Below are 20,403 nucleotides of genomic sequence, written 5' to 3' on the forward strand. Positions count from 1 at the left end.
TCCATAATTTTCATCTAAGGAACAGAGTCTTAGGGATAGGAAGTAAGGAGTCTACAGTTAAGAAACTAGTTCATGTATATTACATAACTGGTAAATAGTGGATTGGGACCCAGATCTATTTAATCCTAAGGCCTTGTATAGTGCTTGCTTTTCCTCTCAGTAGTGTATTTACTCTGGTGCTACACTGTTAGCAGTTCAGGGAGAATGGCACCATTTTATTTGCCAGTAAGAAATTATTTGTGAGTTTTTTTGGTTTTGGCCCTTACCCCTTTTCTTTAGAGAAATTGAAGGAGGGGGTGCAAAAATTTCCATTTACTTTTTAATTAAGTTGTGGTAGGGAACCAAGAGCAAATGCTGTGTGCTCTAGAGATAGTCTCACTAGGTCAAGGTTAAGATGAAGGGTCAAGGTTAAGATGAAGGGTCAAGGTTAAGAAAGAGTTGAGCCTTATAAGCAGGAAAAAGGTGCAGCCAGTAGCAACAGAAGGAGTCTTGATTTACTTACCACCTGTTCCCTCACTGAAGACAGCCAAAGCAATTAAGATTTTCCTCTTGCTGTGTTGGCTCTCAATGCCCTTTGAAGTGGTATGAAAAGTAGGGAGGAGAGCCATCAGGCCATCTGAAAGGAAAGACATTTTAAAGAGTGAGGCATGGAGACTTAGCATTTCAGACTTGGGTCTTAGAATTTAATAGGTATTTGGTAATAAATAGCAGTATTTCTAAAGGGAATTTTTGTTTAGAGTGTTGTCAGTTAAATTACCTTTAAGATCAGTAAGATAAGTTGGAATGGACAAATACTATAGATGGTCCAGATAAATTTGAATTTGTTCATGTGCTAAGAGGTTCTCTGTATGTAATCAATTTCCATGTCCCTTTTATTGATTCTCTCTAAGGAACCATCTGTTTGTAGTAATGATTGCCATGATTAGATGTGGGTTTACTTTGGGAATATAAAAAATTAAAGATTATTACCTTATACTAACAAAATATTTCTTTCTCTACAGTCCTTTGGGTTTGTTTGTTTGTTGAGGGTTTTTTTTCTTTTTTCAAGACTGAGTCTTGCTCTGTTGCCTGGGCTAGAGTGCTGTGGGGTCAGCCTAGCTCACTGCAACCTCAAACTCCTGGGCTCAAGTGATCCTCCTGACTCAGCCTTCCAGGGTACTAGGAAAACACAAAAGTACAGTAGATGGTACTAGGATTATGGGCTTGATTCACCACACCTGGCCTCTACATTCCTTTGTAATTCACAAAGTACTTTTACATACAGTATTTCACTCATGTGTCATGATCATGGTAAATGGCTTGTTCAAGGTGATAGAAGTAGTAAGTTATAGGACTCAAGACTTTAATTGAGGCTTCTTGATTCTATGGGTCTTCATTCTTATAATAGGTAAAATCTTGGCTAAAGAAAATTTAGTTTATTGAAATCCTATACTTTATACAGTTACTGCTCTTCATAACTGAAAGATAGAGGTAACTTCAAATAATCTACCAAATTAGCACTGGGGCTTCAAACATATTTAATCTCAACTTCATTATTATTTTTATGAAAGCAGAACCCTCCTCCTGTGCCCAGTTATTTTGAATGCAGGGTTGGAAAACTTTACTTATAGAAGGCTAGATAGTAAATATTAGACTCTGCACACTGTATAGTCTCTATTGTAACTATTCAACATTGCTGTTGTAGAGTGAAAGCAGCCATAAATAATATGTAAATTAATGAGCATGGCTGGATTCCAATAAAACTTTATTTATAAACACGAAAATTGGAATATTATATAATTTCCATGTGTCACGAAATACTCTTCTTTTGATTTTTTAAACTATTTAAAAATGTAAAACCATTCTTAGCTCACAGGCCATTTCAAAACGTAGCAGGCTGGACTTGACCTATGGGTCCGTTTGCCAACCCCTGTTTTAGGGAGGAAAAAGACGGAATTCATTCTTGGCCAGAGTAGTGAGGCAGGAAGATTGATGGGCTTATGCACTAGTTGATGATTCTGTGGTTAAAACTGAGGTGGCTAGTTACTCCCAATAATGTCTTTTTGTCTTCACATGTTTCATTCTGTTTACTCAAAAGTTGGTGACTTTGCTTCATTTCCATATCTCCTATTGAGAAATCTTATAACTAGTGATCATGTGGTGTCAACAAATTATAGCGATATATTCATTCAGTGTGGCCAAAAAGATGTTTTGGTTTGTTCTGTGTCCTGTGTTCAAATCATGTCCTGTGGTTTTTCCTTATGTGCAGTTCAACTCTGCATGAACTGGTGTATGTCTCCCACAGATTGGAGCCAAGACCTAAATAGTCAACATTTATAAAATTGCATACTTGTTATTAATAGGTGAGGAGACAGCTAGAAATTCTGTTCCTGCCCTCTGGAATTTAAGAAGGACAAAAGTTAAGCTCTTTATACCCTAATAAGTAAATGCCATTGTGTCCCTGAATGCACATGCTTTTACAGATTGTCAAAGACTGTGGCTTCTAGTTTGCATTCTACCACCAAATAGCATCCAGAAGATGAGATTTTTAAAAGCTCTTAATTCCCACTGTAACCAATCCATTCCCAAGAGATTTCGGAGCCTTCTCTTCTGACATAGCTAAACTTCACTGTGTGAACAATCTCTCTCAGAGAACTTCTGGCATTTTGCTTTTAGGAACTGGGAGTGGCAAGGACCAATTTAAATATGCAGAACCTCAGAAGTTTGGTTTCAGTTTAGTCATTTCAAAGAGGCAGCTCCTCTGGCCTGCTTGTGCTCACAAGCAGGAGACTTATTTGAACATTAATTCTGGGTTGCTCCCTTCCTGTTGTTTTTAGTCTTATTTTAGCCTTCTGGTTTTACCTCTTTCCCTTGAGTCAATAGAGGTGGGTGTGGCCATAAATTCAGGATGCTGGATTCTAAAGATGGGTTGGACTTCTGCCTTCACCTTTCTCTACCCTCATCACAGACCTCCTGACCAGCTTGTAGCCATATACAAACCAGTGACAGACAGACAAGGCATGGAAGAGGCAAAGCATTGCTTTCAGAGGAATTTGTCTAGGCTATGGAGGCTTGGGATGCTTGGATACAAACCCAAGTGTTAATAACATCCTACTTTGTATAATGACAGACTTATGCCTAGCTTCTACCTAATTTTTTTTTTTCTTAAAGTAAGTGTGATTATGTTGAACCTAAATGGAATGCCAAAAAAAAAAAAAACAATAAATGAGTTTTGTTTAAAGAATGAGTGCACTAAATATAAATAACAGAATAAAAAATTCAGAAGTTAACACCAAAGTTGCTATAGTTTTGCTAAAGGGGTAAGTTCACTCTTTATAATTGGTTGTCCCATATATTCCATATGTCATAAGTTTTAATAATGCACTTAAGTTGTTATTTTTACCAGTATTCTTCAATAACATAAAACCTTTTCAGAAAAAAATAGCTTTAGTAAAATTGTGACAGACACTCTTTTAAAATGTTGGGATTCCTTAGCTAATAATGTAAGGGACTCGTGTTCCATATTATCTAAGGTTCCTTTCAACTCAGACTTTGTTTCTACAAATTGATTATTTTTTTATTACTCAAAACTCATATATCAAATGCTGACTATTTTTATAGACAAGTTTAGAGAACCGTTAAGATAATTACTTTTGATATAAAGGAATAGGCTAAATCTTGATTTGCTCCAACCAGTTTAGCCAGACTTGCTGGCAGAATAATGGCTGATAAGTTTATATCTGCTAGAGTCTTTCTGCATTCAGCAAAAAAGTGCACTGTGTCCAGTTAGTAAATGATGCAATGATAGGGAGATGGTGACTTTTTTTTTCCTACTTTTTTTCTACTTCTGATTTTTCTCTAATCATGTGAGGAAACTCCAGGTATAACTCATCTGGCCTTTACCCACTGTCTTATTTCTTATTTTTTAAGAGAAGAGGAATACCTTAATCCAAGTAGTGAGTATGGAAGGAGTAATGGGAAGCCCAGCTCTTTCCCTCTTCTAGGAGTGGGCTACCCCCCAGGAGCCTGCAGCAGCCATGCCTTTTGAAGGGGCACACACTGCATCTGCAGGAGGAGGCTAGTTCCACTTACAGCCTGTCTGGGACTCAGTCCGGTCTCTAAAACAGGGGAACAGAATTATAAAGCCCACTCTGTGCAGATATAAACCCTATTCTTCATATCAGCTTTATAAATTTACAGGTGATAGTTTGGTTTTGTATCTGCTTTATTCTTCTGTTTAATTTTTCAATTGACTCAGAAATAAGGCTGGAAAGAAAAGTACTAATTATAACACTGCCTCACTTTGGCCTCCAATACAAATGTCTATTAGGGGTGCACCGGTATCAACTACCTCCAATAATTTTCTTGAAGTTGTATTTTGTTTGGATTCAGAATTGCTTTTTTTCTTGGCCCATTGTTTTTAAAAGCAATAATTGGCATTCCTAGAATAGCTTAAAGTGATTTACATCTACTAGATGAACACTTCTTTAAATATCTTTAAAAGTCTTTAAAGCTAGTTCCCTTTGTGAAGTCATTTGTTAAACCCAGGCCATATGGACATCTTGCTTCAGAACTATATCATCATCTGTAGGAGAATTGCTCTGCTGTCTTTTATTCACCATATTAAGAATATGTGGTATATGTATGTATACCTTGGAGTACTGTTCAGCTGTAAAAGAAATGGTGAATTAATATCTCTTGTATTAACATGGATGGAACTGGAGACCATTCTTCTAAGTGAAGTATCACAAGAATGGAAAAAGCACCACATATACTCACCATTAAATTGAACTAATCCATCAATACTTATATGCACATATGGAAATAACACTCATCAGACATCAAGCAGGTGGGAGAGGGAGGCGCAAATTCACACCTGACAGGTACAATGCACACTATCTGGGTGATGGGCACACTTATAACTTTGACTCAAATGGTACGAAATGTAACGAAAAAATTTGTACCCCTATAATATTCTGAAATTTAAAAAATGAAATAAAATAGGAGGAAAACCACTGTTAAATACATCTCTCTTTCAAAAATGTCAGAGGATTTTCTTGTCATTCAGACCTGAGAGACAATTGCCTAAAAGCCTTATTTAAGGCAACTGGGAAAAAGACGTCTAGAGTGCTCAAATGTTCCAGTTTGTCAGGGGTGTTACCAGGGACATGCAACTTTCATTGCCAAAACTGGGGACAACCATGGCAAACTGGGACATGCTGGTCATCCTACAAGTCATTCCCAACACATCACTTCAGCTGTTCTACCCAGCAATGTCATTAACTTAACCACTTCGGTACCAGCGTCGACTATAGTCGACAGTCACAGATGAATGCGCGCGTTGACTTTAGCCAACAGCCGTTATATGACTTTTCTAATTTTTCATTTATCAAAATAAAATTGTGAACATTTAAAAATAACGTAATGAAAACATATATGTATATGTTACCTATTCTGATTTACATTACAAGGAAAGCTGCCTGTAAAGTAAAACAAGCTTTCAGTACTTTAAAGCTTTCTTCATTACACAAGAGAAAAATGGATTTGTCGTCAATGCACAGCACAAATTACCATGCAGACTATGAGTGCCGGCTGTGGGCAAGGTTTCACAGCCAGTGAGCGCCATACCAAAGTGGTTAAATATAAAGCATGCTGAAAAATAAGCTCTTTGTATTGGCCACGATATAACGAGCCCTCTTTCATTCCCTGTGACACTTGCTGACTGAGACCTCCTGACAATAAAGATGTGGGCATAGTATGTGGGCCCAGTTCTGATTATATGCAGTGTACTCACAGTTCTACCTTCTCTTTAACTCATTTTCTACTTTCTTCTTTGCAGGTTTGTGATTCAGATACCATGCTTGACCCTGCCTCATCTGTGGAGATGGTAAAAGTTTTAGAAGAAGACCCCATGGTTGGAGGTGTTGGGGGAGATGTCCAGGTACATATGGCTTCGTCTTTTGTATGAGACACTTTTAATAGCACTCTGACTCATTGATTCCTTGAACATACATTTATCACATACTGACTTTGTGCCAGGTATTATTCTTGGTATTAGAGACATATTAGAATGTGCCTTGGACCCACTTCACTGCCTCTTTTCCTATTAAAAATTGAAATACTTTAGGATTTCCTTGCTTAGTACTGGGGTATAACCCATGTCTGTAGTGGATGCAATGATTTCTACCATATATACTTGGGCCACAACTTAATATTTCATATTCTGCTAAACTCTGCTAAATGTTGGGGTTTATTTACTTACAAGGGTAAAGAAACAGAACTATGGTAGGGAATGGATTATACATCTTATACCTATACACTTAAATATTGGTTAATATGTGGTTGATCAAGAATCCAAACTGGAAAATAGGAAGAAAAAAGAAAACTGGAAGAAAAAAGAAAACAACAACTCAAATTTATACTAGTGAGAAAGATAAAGAAATAATAAGTGGACTTTCCAGTATGACCCATCATTTGCTATTGATGGGAAACAAATATTAATGAAGTTAGTTTGATGTTTGTGGGATGGAAAAATGAATGTGTGAAAATATGTAAACATAAAAATGAGTCCCTTGAAACATGAGATCAGATTTTAGCAAAAGGTGAGAAGCACATGGAAAATTGATTTTAAAATTTTGATATTTGTTGTTGTATGACCCATTTTATATATGCAGGTTGATTATAAAGGCAAAGAAATTGCATTAGAAGCAACAAAAAGTAGCCTGGTGCTAAAAAAGAAAGCATGCAAAATCCAGATAAAAACTGAACAAAGTTGAGATAGAGGAGAGAATTTAGGAATAGTACCAAGAAAAAAAACCTTAAATTTCAGTAGCCTTTATATAAAGCATTGTTTTAGGATTCAAATTTTTCCAGGAGATAAGAGCAAACTCTTTTATCACTGGCATTATGAAAAAGTGTAGAGAAGAGAGAAGGAAAATTAACAGGCAAGGATTGGATGATTTGGAAATTAACCAGAATAGAAGGGACTAGAACTTAAAAATTTTCAAATCTTAGATGGAGGAAAGAGTGCCTGGGAGAAGAATTTGGGGACTGAGAGCTAACCCTAAAAACCTCAATCTTATAACACAAAAATAAGAACAAGAATAAAAATCATAGCAAAAAGAGGACAGAGAATGATGAAGTAGAAAAAAAAAATCTACTCACCATCAAAGAATACCAACATATGCACACAACTTAAATCAACCTAGTAACATAGAATCAGAGAAAACACAACATAATCATGTAAAAAGAGGAAAGAAGCCAAAATAGGAGGATAAAATAACAGAGTCACTTAGGTAGTAACCTCAGGATGGTGCAGGCTTTGTTGGTATTTTTATCTAAAGCTTACCTTTTGTATTTTCCTTCTTGCAGATTTTAAATAAGTACGATTCCTGGATCTCCTTCCTCAGCAGTGTGCGATACTGGATGGCTTTTAACATAGAAAGGGCCTGTCAGTCTTATTTTGGTTGTGTCCAGTGCATTAGTGGACCTCTGGGAATGTACAGAAACTCCTTGCTGCATGAGTTTGTGGAAGACTGGTATAATCAGGAATTTATGGGCAACCAATGTAGTTTTGGTGATGACAGGCATCTAACAAACCGGGTGCTGAGTCTGGGCTATGCAACAAAATACACCGCTCGATCCAAGTGCCTTACTGAAACACCTATAGAGTATCTCAGATGGCTAAACCAGCAGACCCGTTGGAGCAAGTCGTACTTCCGAGAGTGGCTGTACAATGCGATGTGGTTTCACAAACATCACTTGTGGATGACCTACGAGGCGGTGATCACTGGGTTCTTTCCTTTCTTCCTCATTGCCACAGTAATCCAGCTCTTCTACCGAGGTAAAATCTGGAACATCCTCCTCTTCTTGTTAACTGTCCAGCTAGTAGGTCTCATCAAATCGTCTTTTGCCAGCTGCCTTAGAGGAAATATCGTCATGGTCTTCATGTCTCTCTACTCAGTGTTATACATGTCCAGTTTACTTCCCGCCAAGATGTTTGCCATCGCAACCATAAACAAAGCTGGGTGGGGCACATCAGGAAGGAAAACCATTGTTGTTAATTTCATAGGACTCATCCCAGTGTCCGTTTGGTTTACAATCCTCCTGGGTGGTGTGATTTTCACCATTTACAAGGAATCCAAAAAGCCATTTTCAGAGTCCAAACAGACAGTTCTAATTGTTGGAACGTTGCTCTATGCATGCTATTGGGTCATGCTTTTGACGCTGTATGTGGTTCTCATCAATAAGTGTGGCAGGCGGAAGAAGGGACAACAGTATGACATGGTGCTTGATGTGTGATCTCACACGGTTTGACGTTTGCAGTCACATACGCCACCTTAGTTCCTCTAGGGGCTGTACAGTATTGTGGCATCAGATAATGCCACCAAAGGAGACATATCACTGCTGCTGGGACTTGAACAAAGACATTTCTATGGGTTTATTTTCATTCTGCCAAAGTAAAACAATACATCAACAAGAAGAATCTCAGATTTAACCTGTTATTTCTATGAAAATGGGATGAATTCTTTGTTTATGCACTTTTTTCTTACTGTGCATCCACCTGAAAGTGTTTTGTCCTATATACCTCACTAGCCATGCTTTATGTGGGTTATCATGGAAGAAAAAGATTTTGGAAACTCAAGGAAAAGTTCTTTCATCCTATACAACCTAACTTATGGACTGTTTTGATGATTTTTTTTTTTAGGAAGGATTTTCTTTTTAACTTTACCAAATGAAATGCCAAAGGAAATTTAAAGGCTGTTGGCTGTGCTGTATTTTGATATAATTGTACTGTGTTTTTAAATTTTGTATGCCAATTTTTAAGACAAATTTTACATATTTCTATATTTTACTTCTCTGCCAAAATACACCTGTTCCTCCTCTTTTTTTTTAATAAAATAAGTTCTGAAAAAAATTCATACTTAAAAAACCTGCCCAAAATGTGAAGCTTGGTTGACTGATGTTCATGATAGAAAGAATAAAATGTTTCTCTCTCTCTCTACCTTTTAAAATTGAATAGTTTATTTCTGTGAAAAAAGTATTTAAACTTTCAATATTTTAACTTTTTTTTTCCATTTCGGTTAGAAAAGGCCAATATACCTGTCACACTTTGGGAGTAAAAACATACTTCCGTGTGTACAAAAGAAAAAAAGTAATTGAAACTCAAGGCCAAAGGGTAGAAAAGTGCAATTTTTTCATAAGATTAAAAAAAGGGGAGTGTCAGTTCTTGAAAGACAAAAGTAGACATCCAGCACTGGACAAACCATGAGTATCAAAGATGAATAATCTTTGGAGATTCTGGCAGTATTTTTCCAGGCCAAGTAAAATGGAAAGTGGAAAATTATCTGTATAATTTGGACAAATATAGTATAGTTCATCAAAGATTTTGTTCTGTGGCCCAAATTTACCAGATCCTATCTGGATATTGAACATGTTTCACCTGTCATATTTTTCAGCTTGCCATTTCATTTTACATGTTGATATGATGTTTACATGGGTAAATTGAATAAATTATAACTCTAAAACATATAGGTTCAAAATTGGCAGATTTATACTGCAAGTATCCTCTTTTACTTTCTAGGGAAGGAGGATATTTTTTTCTGAATTATACAGATTTTTGATTCATCTCTCCTGTTCTTGGCCTATATAAAATTGTCTACACAGTAGAAATTAATATTAAGGTTCAATAAGTATATCAAAAAGTGGCACATATAAAAATAGGTACTCTGAACTTAGCCTCAAGCCTCCAATTTGACTTTTTACACAATTGATCTTGCCTTGTAGCTGGTGCTGTGTAGACTTGTGTTAAAAGCACAATCAAAATACAGGAATAGATGAATAAACAGCATTGCGGTGAAGCAGACACACGTGGAAAAGTGTTAAACTCGTGCTTCCTGCTGTTCTGCTTTTTTATGCAGTCATTTATGTTACACCTATCCTGCCTAAGAAAAAGCTGCACGTTCTACCTTCAGAGTACAAAAAGGTATATCACATTATGAAACTCAGGCTCTCACTGACAGGGGAGCTTGCAGGAAACAAACACACCATGCCAATAAATGAGACTAAAACTTGAGTTTGCCTTTTTAACTATTTATGTTCTAAGTTAAGCTTTGATAACATTCAAATGTCAAATTCTCTCATTCTTATAAAAAGTTGAATTAATTGCCTGTATTTATTTTAGCAATTATTCAATGTATTTCCAGTATAGGATGTATAGTATAATTAATTTTTTTGTAAATAAAATATTTTTGATAAGATTATTGCCTTTTTTTCCTAAGGGAAGGGGGAACTTCGTTTTTCTGATTATAATGGTATGGATTTAAGAATGGGGTTTATCAAAAAAAAAGTCAGGGTTGGTAAAAGATAATATGTCATTTAATGTTACTTATCTTTAGATAGAAATCCCCAAAATTGGTGTGGTTTGGAAATCCAGAAAACCAGAAGGGAAAGAGAGAGAGAGGAAAAGAGAGAGACAGGGGACAGGGAGAGAGAGAGAAAGGAGAAAGGGGACAAGAGAAAAATAGAAAGAGAGAGAGGGAGATTATCTCAATTATCGTTTCCCCTGTCTCTGATCTTCACTTTATTCCACTTCCGTTGAAAGCAGCCCAAATTTAGACGAAAGTTTTATCATATGAACTTATAGCAGGAAAAAAAATCACAGATATACATAAAAGTTATAAGCAAGTTTGTTTATATTATAGCATTATTATAGCAAATAACAAAACCTTAAAATAACCTAAAATTGAATAATGAGGGCAATAATTATGTGAATTATGGCACATAAAAGCAATGGAACATGATTAGCTATTGCATACAATGTTCTCAAAGAATATATGAAGATGTTAGAGAAATATATTTTAAAAAATAACCATTTTGTACAGTAACAATTTTATAAAAACAATAATATTTAAATGTAATTATCTCTAATGCTGGGAGTATAATCAATTTATATTCTGTATATATTTCATTTTTTCCAAATACCATGAACATGTGTTGTTTTTAGAATTAGACAAAAGACAATAAATACATATTTTTAAGTGGGTTGGAACATCTAATAGCATTTCCTGATTTGAGGAGCTTTGATGATAATTATCTCATTTTACCTCTGATTCCTCAACTTTATCTTATTTACCAATAATTTTTAATATTTTATATCTAAGAATCCTTCAGTACTTTTATACTGTTATAAACTATAGCCATTGAACATTTTTGCTGTGGTAGACAAGAGAAATGTGAATGGTTCTAGACCCAATAATTTACTGGTAAAGTCACTTGATGGCAACCTTTTAATGTGCAGAGCCATATAGCATACATTTTAGGCTTTGCTGGCCATTTAGGCTGTCATATAAATCCTCCTCAATTCTGCTCTTACAGCATAAAAGCATCTATAGGTAATATGTAAACCAGTGTGTAGCTATGTCCCAATAATGCTGAAATTTGAATTTTATGTAATTTTCACTTGTCAAAAATGTATTCTTTTGCTATTTTTCAACTATTTAAAAAATAAAAAAGGTATTCGTAGTACACCAATGTTATTAAAACAGGCAATGTGCCAGATTTATCCTTCTGATCATAGTTCAATGACTCCTGCTCTTTAGGAATCTGTTGATTTATTTGTACTAATAAGTACTCACACTGACACCTAAGATTTGAGCACACAATATTTGTTAGGTACTTCCAGAAACATGTTTTATAGATCAACTATTTTAGTTACCATATCAGTCCCAAGGAGTTCCATTATTATTGCCATTTTGGAGGCAAGGATGCTGAGGCTTAAAGAAATCTAGCAACTTAAGATCATAAAGCTAGTAAACTATAGTGGTACAGTTTAAGTCTAGGTATTCTGTGATATCAAGCTTACCCCTTAAACTACTGCTACTTAGTGTTTTGTCCATTGTCTAGCAGCATTAGCAACATCTTGGAATTTTTTTAGAAATGCAGATTCATGACCATACCCTGGACTTACTGAATCAAAACTTCTGGGGAATCTGTTTAATAAGATCCCCAGGTGACTGTTACACATATTAATATTTGAGAAACATTGCCCTAATGCAGTATCTTATGTTGTGCACCTTAAACTGATTATCATTTCTAAGATAGCTATTCACTCAAATATTTGTATTCTCATATTAAACTTTTCTATTTTAATTTCATTTAGGGTATTGACAGTTATCTGGTTTTAGTTAATCTTATTAATCCCTGTTACGGGCAAGAAATGAAGAGGTGCACATTTTCTCTATACTCAAAGAGCTTACAATTAAATAAGAGGGATATGATAATCACACAAAGATTTGATGTAAAACAGAATTATAGAGGTATAAATAGTGGCATGGGACATAAAAAGAATGAATAAATATGTACAAATAACTCCACAAAGGCATGCTTTAACACAGTGTGGTCTTTGAGTTGATTCTGTAAAGATATACAAATTTGAATGGAAACTAAGGATTTCCCAAGTGGAAGAAACAATACAAGTACAGTGCTAGAGGTATGATTGATTTTAATAATATGTGGTCCTTTGAATAGAATATTTAATTAAGGTGTAGGTTGTATTTGACTAAGAGTTGGGACATAATTACAGAAAGTAAATTTGAAGGTGGATCATAGACGACCACATCCCAACTGGGGGAAATACTAGAAAGAAGTATTTACATTAATTTTGATAGATTATAAGACATGTAGAGTTTGGGAACATGCTAACCTATAAAGTGAAAGACTTTATGATGGTTTGGACTTGAGAAACCAATATGAATAATTATGTTTAGAATTATGATTTGGTCTGAGCATACTCATAATAAACTGGTATTATTCTCCCAGGCACTTGACCATATTCATCACATTCCTTTCTAATCTGCCTCCTGCTTCACACCCTCAGGACATTACCTCCTGCCCATTACCCAAGCACTATCTTTAGCTCTTTTTGTTTAAGAAGCCCATAACCACCTAGTCACTATAGCCATTTGATCCCACCTTTGACAAGTCACTCAAATTCATCTCTCCCCCTTGTTAAGATGTTCTTTATCTCTTACCAAACTATTGAAAGTACCTCCTAACCACCTCTCTACTCCCAATGTCTGCTGTATCTTGTAGATTCTCCATATTTCTGTCAAAATTATTTTTCTGAGGCCTCTTAATAGAAAGGTTTAACTTCATTGTCACCAAGATAAGATCATTAAATATTTAAGACTGTTGCTTATCTCTTTATATCCTTTCTTGTAGTCCTTAACTAGTACTACTTTTCATGGTCCTGCTAGATTGGATTTTTTACTCCCTCTTGAACACACTTTGCCCTTCTCTTTTAATCTTTGTTTGCATTTTGTTCTCAACCTTAAATGATTTTTCACCTCTTCCCCTGTCCCTGTATCTGTCAGAATTATTCAATATTCTTGATTCCACTGGCATCTGCTTCCCCAAATACCTCAACTTAAAGGGATTTCTCTCTCTTCACTCATACAATATTTCATTTTCATCTCTGCCATGCAGTCCAGACTTTCTTCTGCCTTGTTTTGTGAACACTGGGGCACATAATAACAACCTGGTAGACTGAAAGATTTTTCAGGCTTAGTCTATGTCTTCATTTTTTAATCCTCTTTGGTAAATGGCACAGCCAGGTGTCCAATGATATTTGGTGAATAAGCAAATGAATATATGAAGAAATCAGGAAGCATGGATGGACTCAAGCAATTAAACTTCTTTTAGGAAATTTGGTAGCATTCTAGGAATTTGCTCCAGAATAAGCTTTGGGGTATGAAGGCTACACATTTTTTTTTGCTTTGGGCAGTGAGTTGATGCTTTTGTCACCCAAAAAAAGAATACCTCGGCACTGTCTACCAGGTTAAGGCATTCATTCAACAGTTCTTAAGTAGTGATTATGTGCCACACTGCTAGGATTTAAAAAAATTATGCTTTCCTTCAAGGAATTATTATTATTATTTTTTTATTCTTGACAGGGTGTTACTCTGTTGCTGGGTCTATAGTGCAGTGGCATCACCATAGCTCACTGCAACTAAAACTCCTGGTCTCAAGTGATTCCTGCCTCAGCCTCCTGAGTAACTGGGACTATAGGTGCACACCATCATGCCTGGCCAATTTTTCTATTTTTTGTATAGATGAGGTGTTTCTATGTTGCCCAGGCTGGACTTGAATGCCTGGCCTCAAGTGATCCTCCTGCTTTGGCCTCCCAAAGTTGTAGAATTACAGGCATGAGCCACCATGCCCAGCCAAGGAATCTTTTGAGATCCTCTAGTAAGCCATGCTCCTGTCCTCCGGTGGGCATTTCCAGAAGCTCTTCCTGACCCCACTTCCCTCCCACTACTACTTTTGTCTCATGAACTCCTATTCTACCTTTCAGCCTCAGTTCAATCATCACTTCCTCAGGGAAGCCTTCCATGACTACTGCAAGCTTTGTTCCTCTATTATATTATCTTATGGAATTCCTTAGTGCTCTTATTTTAATTTTGTCTCTATGACTCCTTGTTTAATACCTATCTCTTTCATTAGAGGGTAAGCTCCATGATGGAAGGAACTCTGTGAAATTGCATCAGCATTGCATCTCTGATCTCAGTACATAGTTTGTCACAGGGTAGGAGCTCAATATAAATTTGTGGATAGAATAAATGAGAGAGGGGATAAGACTCCCAACATAGGTTGGGAAATAGCCATAGAGTCAGAGTTATGAAATAGTCAAATTCTCAGCTTTTCATTTATAAAGAACTCCTTCAGGCTTGGGTAGACTTATTAATTATGATATGAAGAGAATGTAGAGACATTGAAGGTTTTATCAGGGTAGAGAAAGAAAAGTCTCTGGGCAGGAGACTGTGCTTTAGTTGTAAGAAAGGTTAAGTGGTGAGAATTCACCGGAATTCTTATAATGAGAATGCACAGAACCTCCACAAAATTTTGTTTTTTAACTTACTAGCTTAAATGCTAAATGCTTCATTTCCTATTTTGGTTCATGGTTTATGTTTTCCTTTTATGTAATTTGGATAAGTATTGTTGACACATGTTCTCATATTATCTGGTTTCCCAGAATGTAAAACCAGTCCTCCCATCTAACAAAGACATTTCTGTTACAATGTTTTACCTTCAAAACATAAAATATGTATGTGTATCTGCTTAATAATTGCAATGCTGTACATCTGAAGCCTTTATCCATGTACATCATAAATATTTGTTTGTTGAGCCACATCTTAGACTCAATTTGATATTACCTTCTCCAGAGATCTTCCCTGACTCCTCCTTCTCCACCCATATTCCAGAGCATGTTATACTTAGCTATCTCTCTCTCACCTATGACATTCAGTTATCATTATTTTGTTTAGATTCTGAGCTCCCCAAAACCTAGCACAGAAATACTCAAAAAGCAGGCACTCAATAAATATGGCTTGGGTGATGTTAAATGTGTTCTCATAGGAAAAAATATTTATAGTGCAAGTCTATACATATAAATATATATCCTTACTTTATATCATTTTATTCATTCATGCACTCATTTGACTTTCAACTAATATTTATTAGGTGTCTATTATATACCAGGCTTTGAGCTTGAAAAAAGAAAAACTGTTGATACAATGAGTGCTTGCTGTATCAGTGCTCCAAGTTGTTGAAAGATCATCCATGAAATAAAAGGGTTCTATTCTCAGGCATGTTTAGGAAACACTGAGTACATCTGATTTCTTCACTGCAGAAATTTTAAGAAACCTGCTGATGAGTAATTGTATGATTCTGCAAGAGAGGCCTGTCCCATACAGAAATCCCCACACTTAAATGACTATGGTCCCCTTTCCACCGCGATGTTGGTTAACACCTGGATTAACATTATTATTCTGCAGAACATAGCTTAAGCAACATTGGTATACAATTCCTGATATCACAAGCTGAATTTGTTTTCATTCAAGATCTAGAAACACCACTCAGAGTTTGACCTCCTTCTTACTTGAATAATCAGCTCCAGGTATGGAGACCACAGAGGAAGAGGGAGAAGACTCAGGTTCACTTGGCATAGCCTCTGAGCTGCGGAAACAGGCTCTTTTCTATAGAGTTCAGTTTACCCATCTGCCGTCAGAAAGCTCTTCACAACGTTGAATAGGCAAACTTAAGTGACCTGTTTTAGATCTGCTGTTTAGGACAACAAGGAGTTTAATCCTAATATATTGGGAAGATGTACGATTAAGTGGGCTAGTGAATATTCGCAATAACTTTGGTAGTGTATGAGAACACTGACTGAAAAGCACAGTTGCTTTATAAACTAAGAGAAAGGTTGTGTTTTATTCTCTATCTTGCATTGAGTTGACTGTTGAGTCACAAAATTAATCATTTTTAAACCAGGTCAGAATAGAATCACAGTACACATGTTTATTCTCAGAACAAACAGAGGCATAAGTAAAAGTTTCACCTCTCTAGACAACACATGATGTGTCTTTCTTCAATTAAAAAGATAGATGAAAGTTTTAAGAAAATAAAACTAAAGAAGGATCTTTGGGAATCAAAGTTGAATAGCTGTCTTATGCAGCTATTAGTGGACTCTCTGTAGATAGGAAACTTAAAGGCCATTTAGTCCAACTCAGCTGCCTCAAATCTTCATTGGAATGAGGCAAGGAATAAGAAAGAGAGGGAGAGTGGAGAAAGTCCAGGCTCCTTATCTCAAATAAGTAAACTGCCATCCAGTTGATTTTACCTCCTAGCACAAGGCTTCACAACTTGTTACTAACCCTGGGGCTAACATTTGGGTCTCTTTTATCCAGATAAGTGTTCCCGGCCTGCTTTATAATGCAGAAAACCTCAACTTTGCAATTTCTGGTCAGCTTCTCCACTCTTAAATCCATTCCCCCTCAAAAGGAATTGTAACTCATAAGCTTTCAGGCTTATGGGTCTTTGATATTTAGCAATCTAGCACAGTACCTGAAATTTTCAGCTCCATTAAGAAATATAACATATCAAAAATAGAGATTCTAAAGTTCTTGCCCCAAAACAAATTGCTGCATTATTACCCATTTTGGACATGCATGGGGCCAGACAAGTTTGGAGCTCTGACTCATTGTGTACTTAGGCTTTGGTTGCAGATTGACTTGTATTCCAACTACTGCTCTATTTTTCAGCAGTAGAAACTCAAGAAAATTACACCACTTCTTCGAGCCTTATTTTCCTCCTTTAATGATAAAGGGAATGGCACTCATTTCTGAGTTATTGTGTAATCAAAATATCTTATAAAAATGTGTAGGGATAAAACTTGCTACACAATAGGAGTTTAATAAAATTTTTCTGTCTTTCTTTTAATAAACAACTAACTTCATTAATGTTCCTTCTTTCCTCTCTTTCCTTAATTCCCTGTTTTTCATCCTTATCTAAAACAGGGGTTGGCAAACTGAGACCTACAGCTCAGGTCCAGCCTGCCACTTGTTTTGATATGGTCTGTGGGCTAAGAATGGTTTTATATTTTTAAATAGTTAAAAAAAAAATCCAAAGAAGAGTATTTTGTGACACACGGAAATTACATAATATTCCAATTTTAATTTTCATAAATAAAGTTTTATTGGAATCCAGCCATGCTCATTCACTTATGTATTATTTATGGCTGCTTTCACTCTACCACAGCCAAGTTGAGTAGTTACAACAGAGACCATACAGTGTGCAAAGTCCAATATTTATTACCTAGCCTTTTATACTACTCTTTCCTCTCTTTACTCAGCGAAACACTGCACTGAGGACTGGTATATGTAACTCAAATACCAAGGAATTTTACCATTCGTCCATTTGTTAGCTTCTATACAGCCCTAAGATTTACTCTAAGAATAGGTGGCCACCTTCTCCTTCAGACACAAAGTTGGTGAACCCTTATGATTATCTAGTTTGTGTTCTGATGTCTAGAGGAACACTTAATACAATTTTGTATCTGCCAAAACGAATGGTTTGAAATATCTACAGTATAGTAGGTGGGTCAGTAGGAAGAACATGGCATTGGCATCAGATGGATTTGAGTCTTGGCTTCACTGAGTTCTGGTTGACTGTTAGTGGATGCCCTACTTTCTTCATGTGTAAAAGTATAAGAACTCCTCTGCTAAAAAACCACATATGGATGCTTTTGAGATTAAAAAAAGAAGTAATGATAATAATAGAAAGGAAAGGCCACTGGAAATTCAGAAAAAAAACTCTTCAAATGTGAATCACTGTTATTCATTCTGAGCATTAGAAAGAGATATTCATCTTTTACCAAGAGAGGTCAGATTAGAGCTCTGAGTCCTGATGGATACTTCTCTTCATTCTTACTGCTACTACCCCAGGCCAAGCTGCCGGCACTATTGTCAGTCATCTATCCTATCTTTCTTCAGTCTTGCTCCTCTAACAGCCACTGTGAGATCATCTCACAAACTCACTTAGAAGCCTTCAGCTGTCTTCTTATCTCTGGATACCACATTCCACAAAGTCCAACATAATCTGTCTTCTGTATGTTTCCATGACTTTCTGTGGAACTTCTTCCTTTCTTCCTTATTACACTACACACTGTCGTTCATTCAGTTCCTCAGCCAAGACAAGCTTGTTCCCACTTCACGGCCATTAACTGTTGCTATTTATTTTGCCTGAAGTTCTTTTCCAAGAACTTACCATGGTTGGTTTGTTCTCATCACTGAGGCCACCTCTTCCAAGAGTCCTTTCCTGAGCATGCTATCTAAAATGACATCCATCCTCTAGTCTGTTTCTACCATATCATTTTTCTCAAAAAAATTAGAAATTAGTTATTATTTGTTTACGTGACTGGTGTCTGTCTCAGTGAGCAACTGGAGTATAAAACTCATAGAGATATAGCCTATATTTCAGAGCCCTAACAGTGCTTGACATATAGAAAGTACTAAATGAATATGGTTTAAAACTCACGAGTATGAAATAATGGTGTCAAATACTCCACTTTTGTAAATCTTGTACCTGCTTATGCAATATTTAACCTTAGACAGGCAAAAGAGGATATCAAGGGTTTAACAAATGGCTTATTTCTTATTCTAAAGGAAAAAAAAGACCCACCCTTTTCTTCTAGCCTAATGAATTAAGAACTCACTCTTATAACTTAGACCCTAGAAAATACTTAAAGATATATGGCTTGGTTATGTATAAACTGTGGAACTAGAGCTTTGTTTTTTCTTTTTTTAAAAAATTTAATCAATAGTGCATGAATGTATATGCAAGTTCATAAGCCAGGGTTTTTAATTTTTAACTATTTTTGATATCTGATAACATTTTTCAAGTCTGAATATCTAGAGAAGATAGTATAAGGAAGGGAAGTATGCAAATTCTCTTTGTACTGATGGCAACAGTTATTGCTTGCTCCATTTTTAGCCCCACCCAGGAGAAGTTTCATTTCATATAGCCAAGAATCAAGGCATTGGATGGTGATTTGTGGCCAGCCATAACATTCCCTAAGTAGATGTTTGGCAGGAGAACCATAGCTAGAGATTAGAGAATACAAAGAGAGCTCAGAACTTCCATTGACCTCCCAGGACCATGACTAAGGCTGCTAACGTTACTATGACCCCATTACATGGCCACCTTCCACATTGCTCAGAACGTTACTTCTGGGCATATAGAGCTGATATTTCACTATATGGACAGAAGCCCAGCCTGGACAAGGTCTGATTAAGAAACTGTCTCTATGGGAATGATACTATCTGGCAAGGGACAAATTCAGTGATGCCATAGGTATTTTCCGTCCTTTCTTTCCATGCTTGAGTCATTTCCTTCCTAGACCAGATAGCGGGCAGTCTACAGAACTATGACTGAGAATCTCTGTATAAAGGTTGAAATATTTCTCCAGAGTTGATCCAACCCAGTAACTTCTGGAGTCAGATAAATATGGGCTCTCACAGCTTTAGCCTTATTCCCTCTTCTTTTCTACCATTGTGAATAAAAACACATGGACCAATTTTTCCACTCTAAATCCATTGATAAAGTGAATAATTTTTTTTCTGTTTAAACTAAGTTGACAGATGTGAGTAGTATAGTGAAGGGAGGCTTTGATTTGGAGTAAACATTAATTAACAGATGATCACTTTAATTATACCAGTTCCTATTCATATGATTTTTATTAAGTAATTTCTTTAAGCTTTACTCATCTTGTCTCATTACCCTGCAATGTCCAGGTTAAATATCATTCTCCTATGAAAAGCCTTTCCTGGTGGTCACTAAATAAGGGTCAGTGACTCTGTTCTTTATTTCTAAATGGCACTTGTGTCTTCCAGTAACAATGCATTTAATACATTGTGTTTAATTATTCAAAAGTTACTCTCATCTTCTTTCTAATAGACTGTGATCCATTCACTCAAGATGGAAGTTTGTTTTATTCATCTTTGTAATCATATTTTATCAATATAAAAATGCTTATTCACTAAGTGAAGACTTTTTATTTGTTGATCGAGTTAATAAATGATCTTGTCA

General features: G+C 36.0%; 1 protein-coding gene across 1 annotated transcript in view; it reads left to right on the plus strand.

The window, feature by feature from the left end:
• HAS2 (hyaluronan synthase 2) overlaps nt 1–10,282 on the plus strand; it is a 28,880-nt gene extending 18,598 nt beyond the window's left edge. Inside the window, exons 3-4 of the mRNA XM_012743342.2 lie at nt 5,819–5,920; nt 7,351–10,282. Of these exons, the coding sequence (XP_012598796.1) occupies nt 5,819–5,920; nt 7,351–8,280 (1,032 nt within the window). The 3' untranslated portion in view covers nt 8,281–10,282. The remainder of the gene's footprint in view (nt 1–5,818; nt 5,921–7,350) is intronic.
• Nucleotides 10,283–20,403: the final 10,121 nt, after the last annotated feature.

This window comes from Microcebus murinus, chromosome 7 (assembly GCF_040939455.1).
Source record: "Microcebus murinus isolate Inina chromosome 7, M.murinus_Inina_mat1.0, whole genome shotgun sequence".
Classification (NCBI taxonomy): Eukaryota; Metazoa; Chordata; class Mammalia; order Primates; family Cheirogaleidae; genus Microcebus; species Microcebus murinus.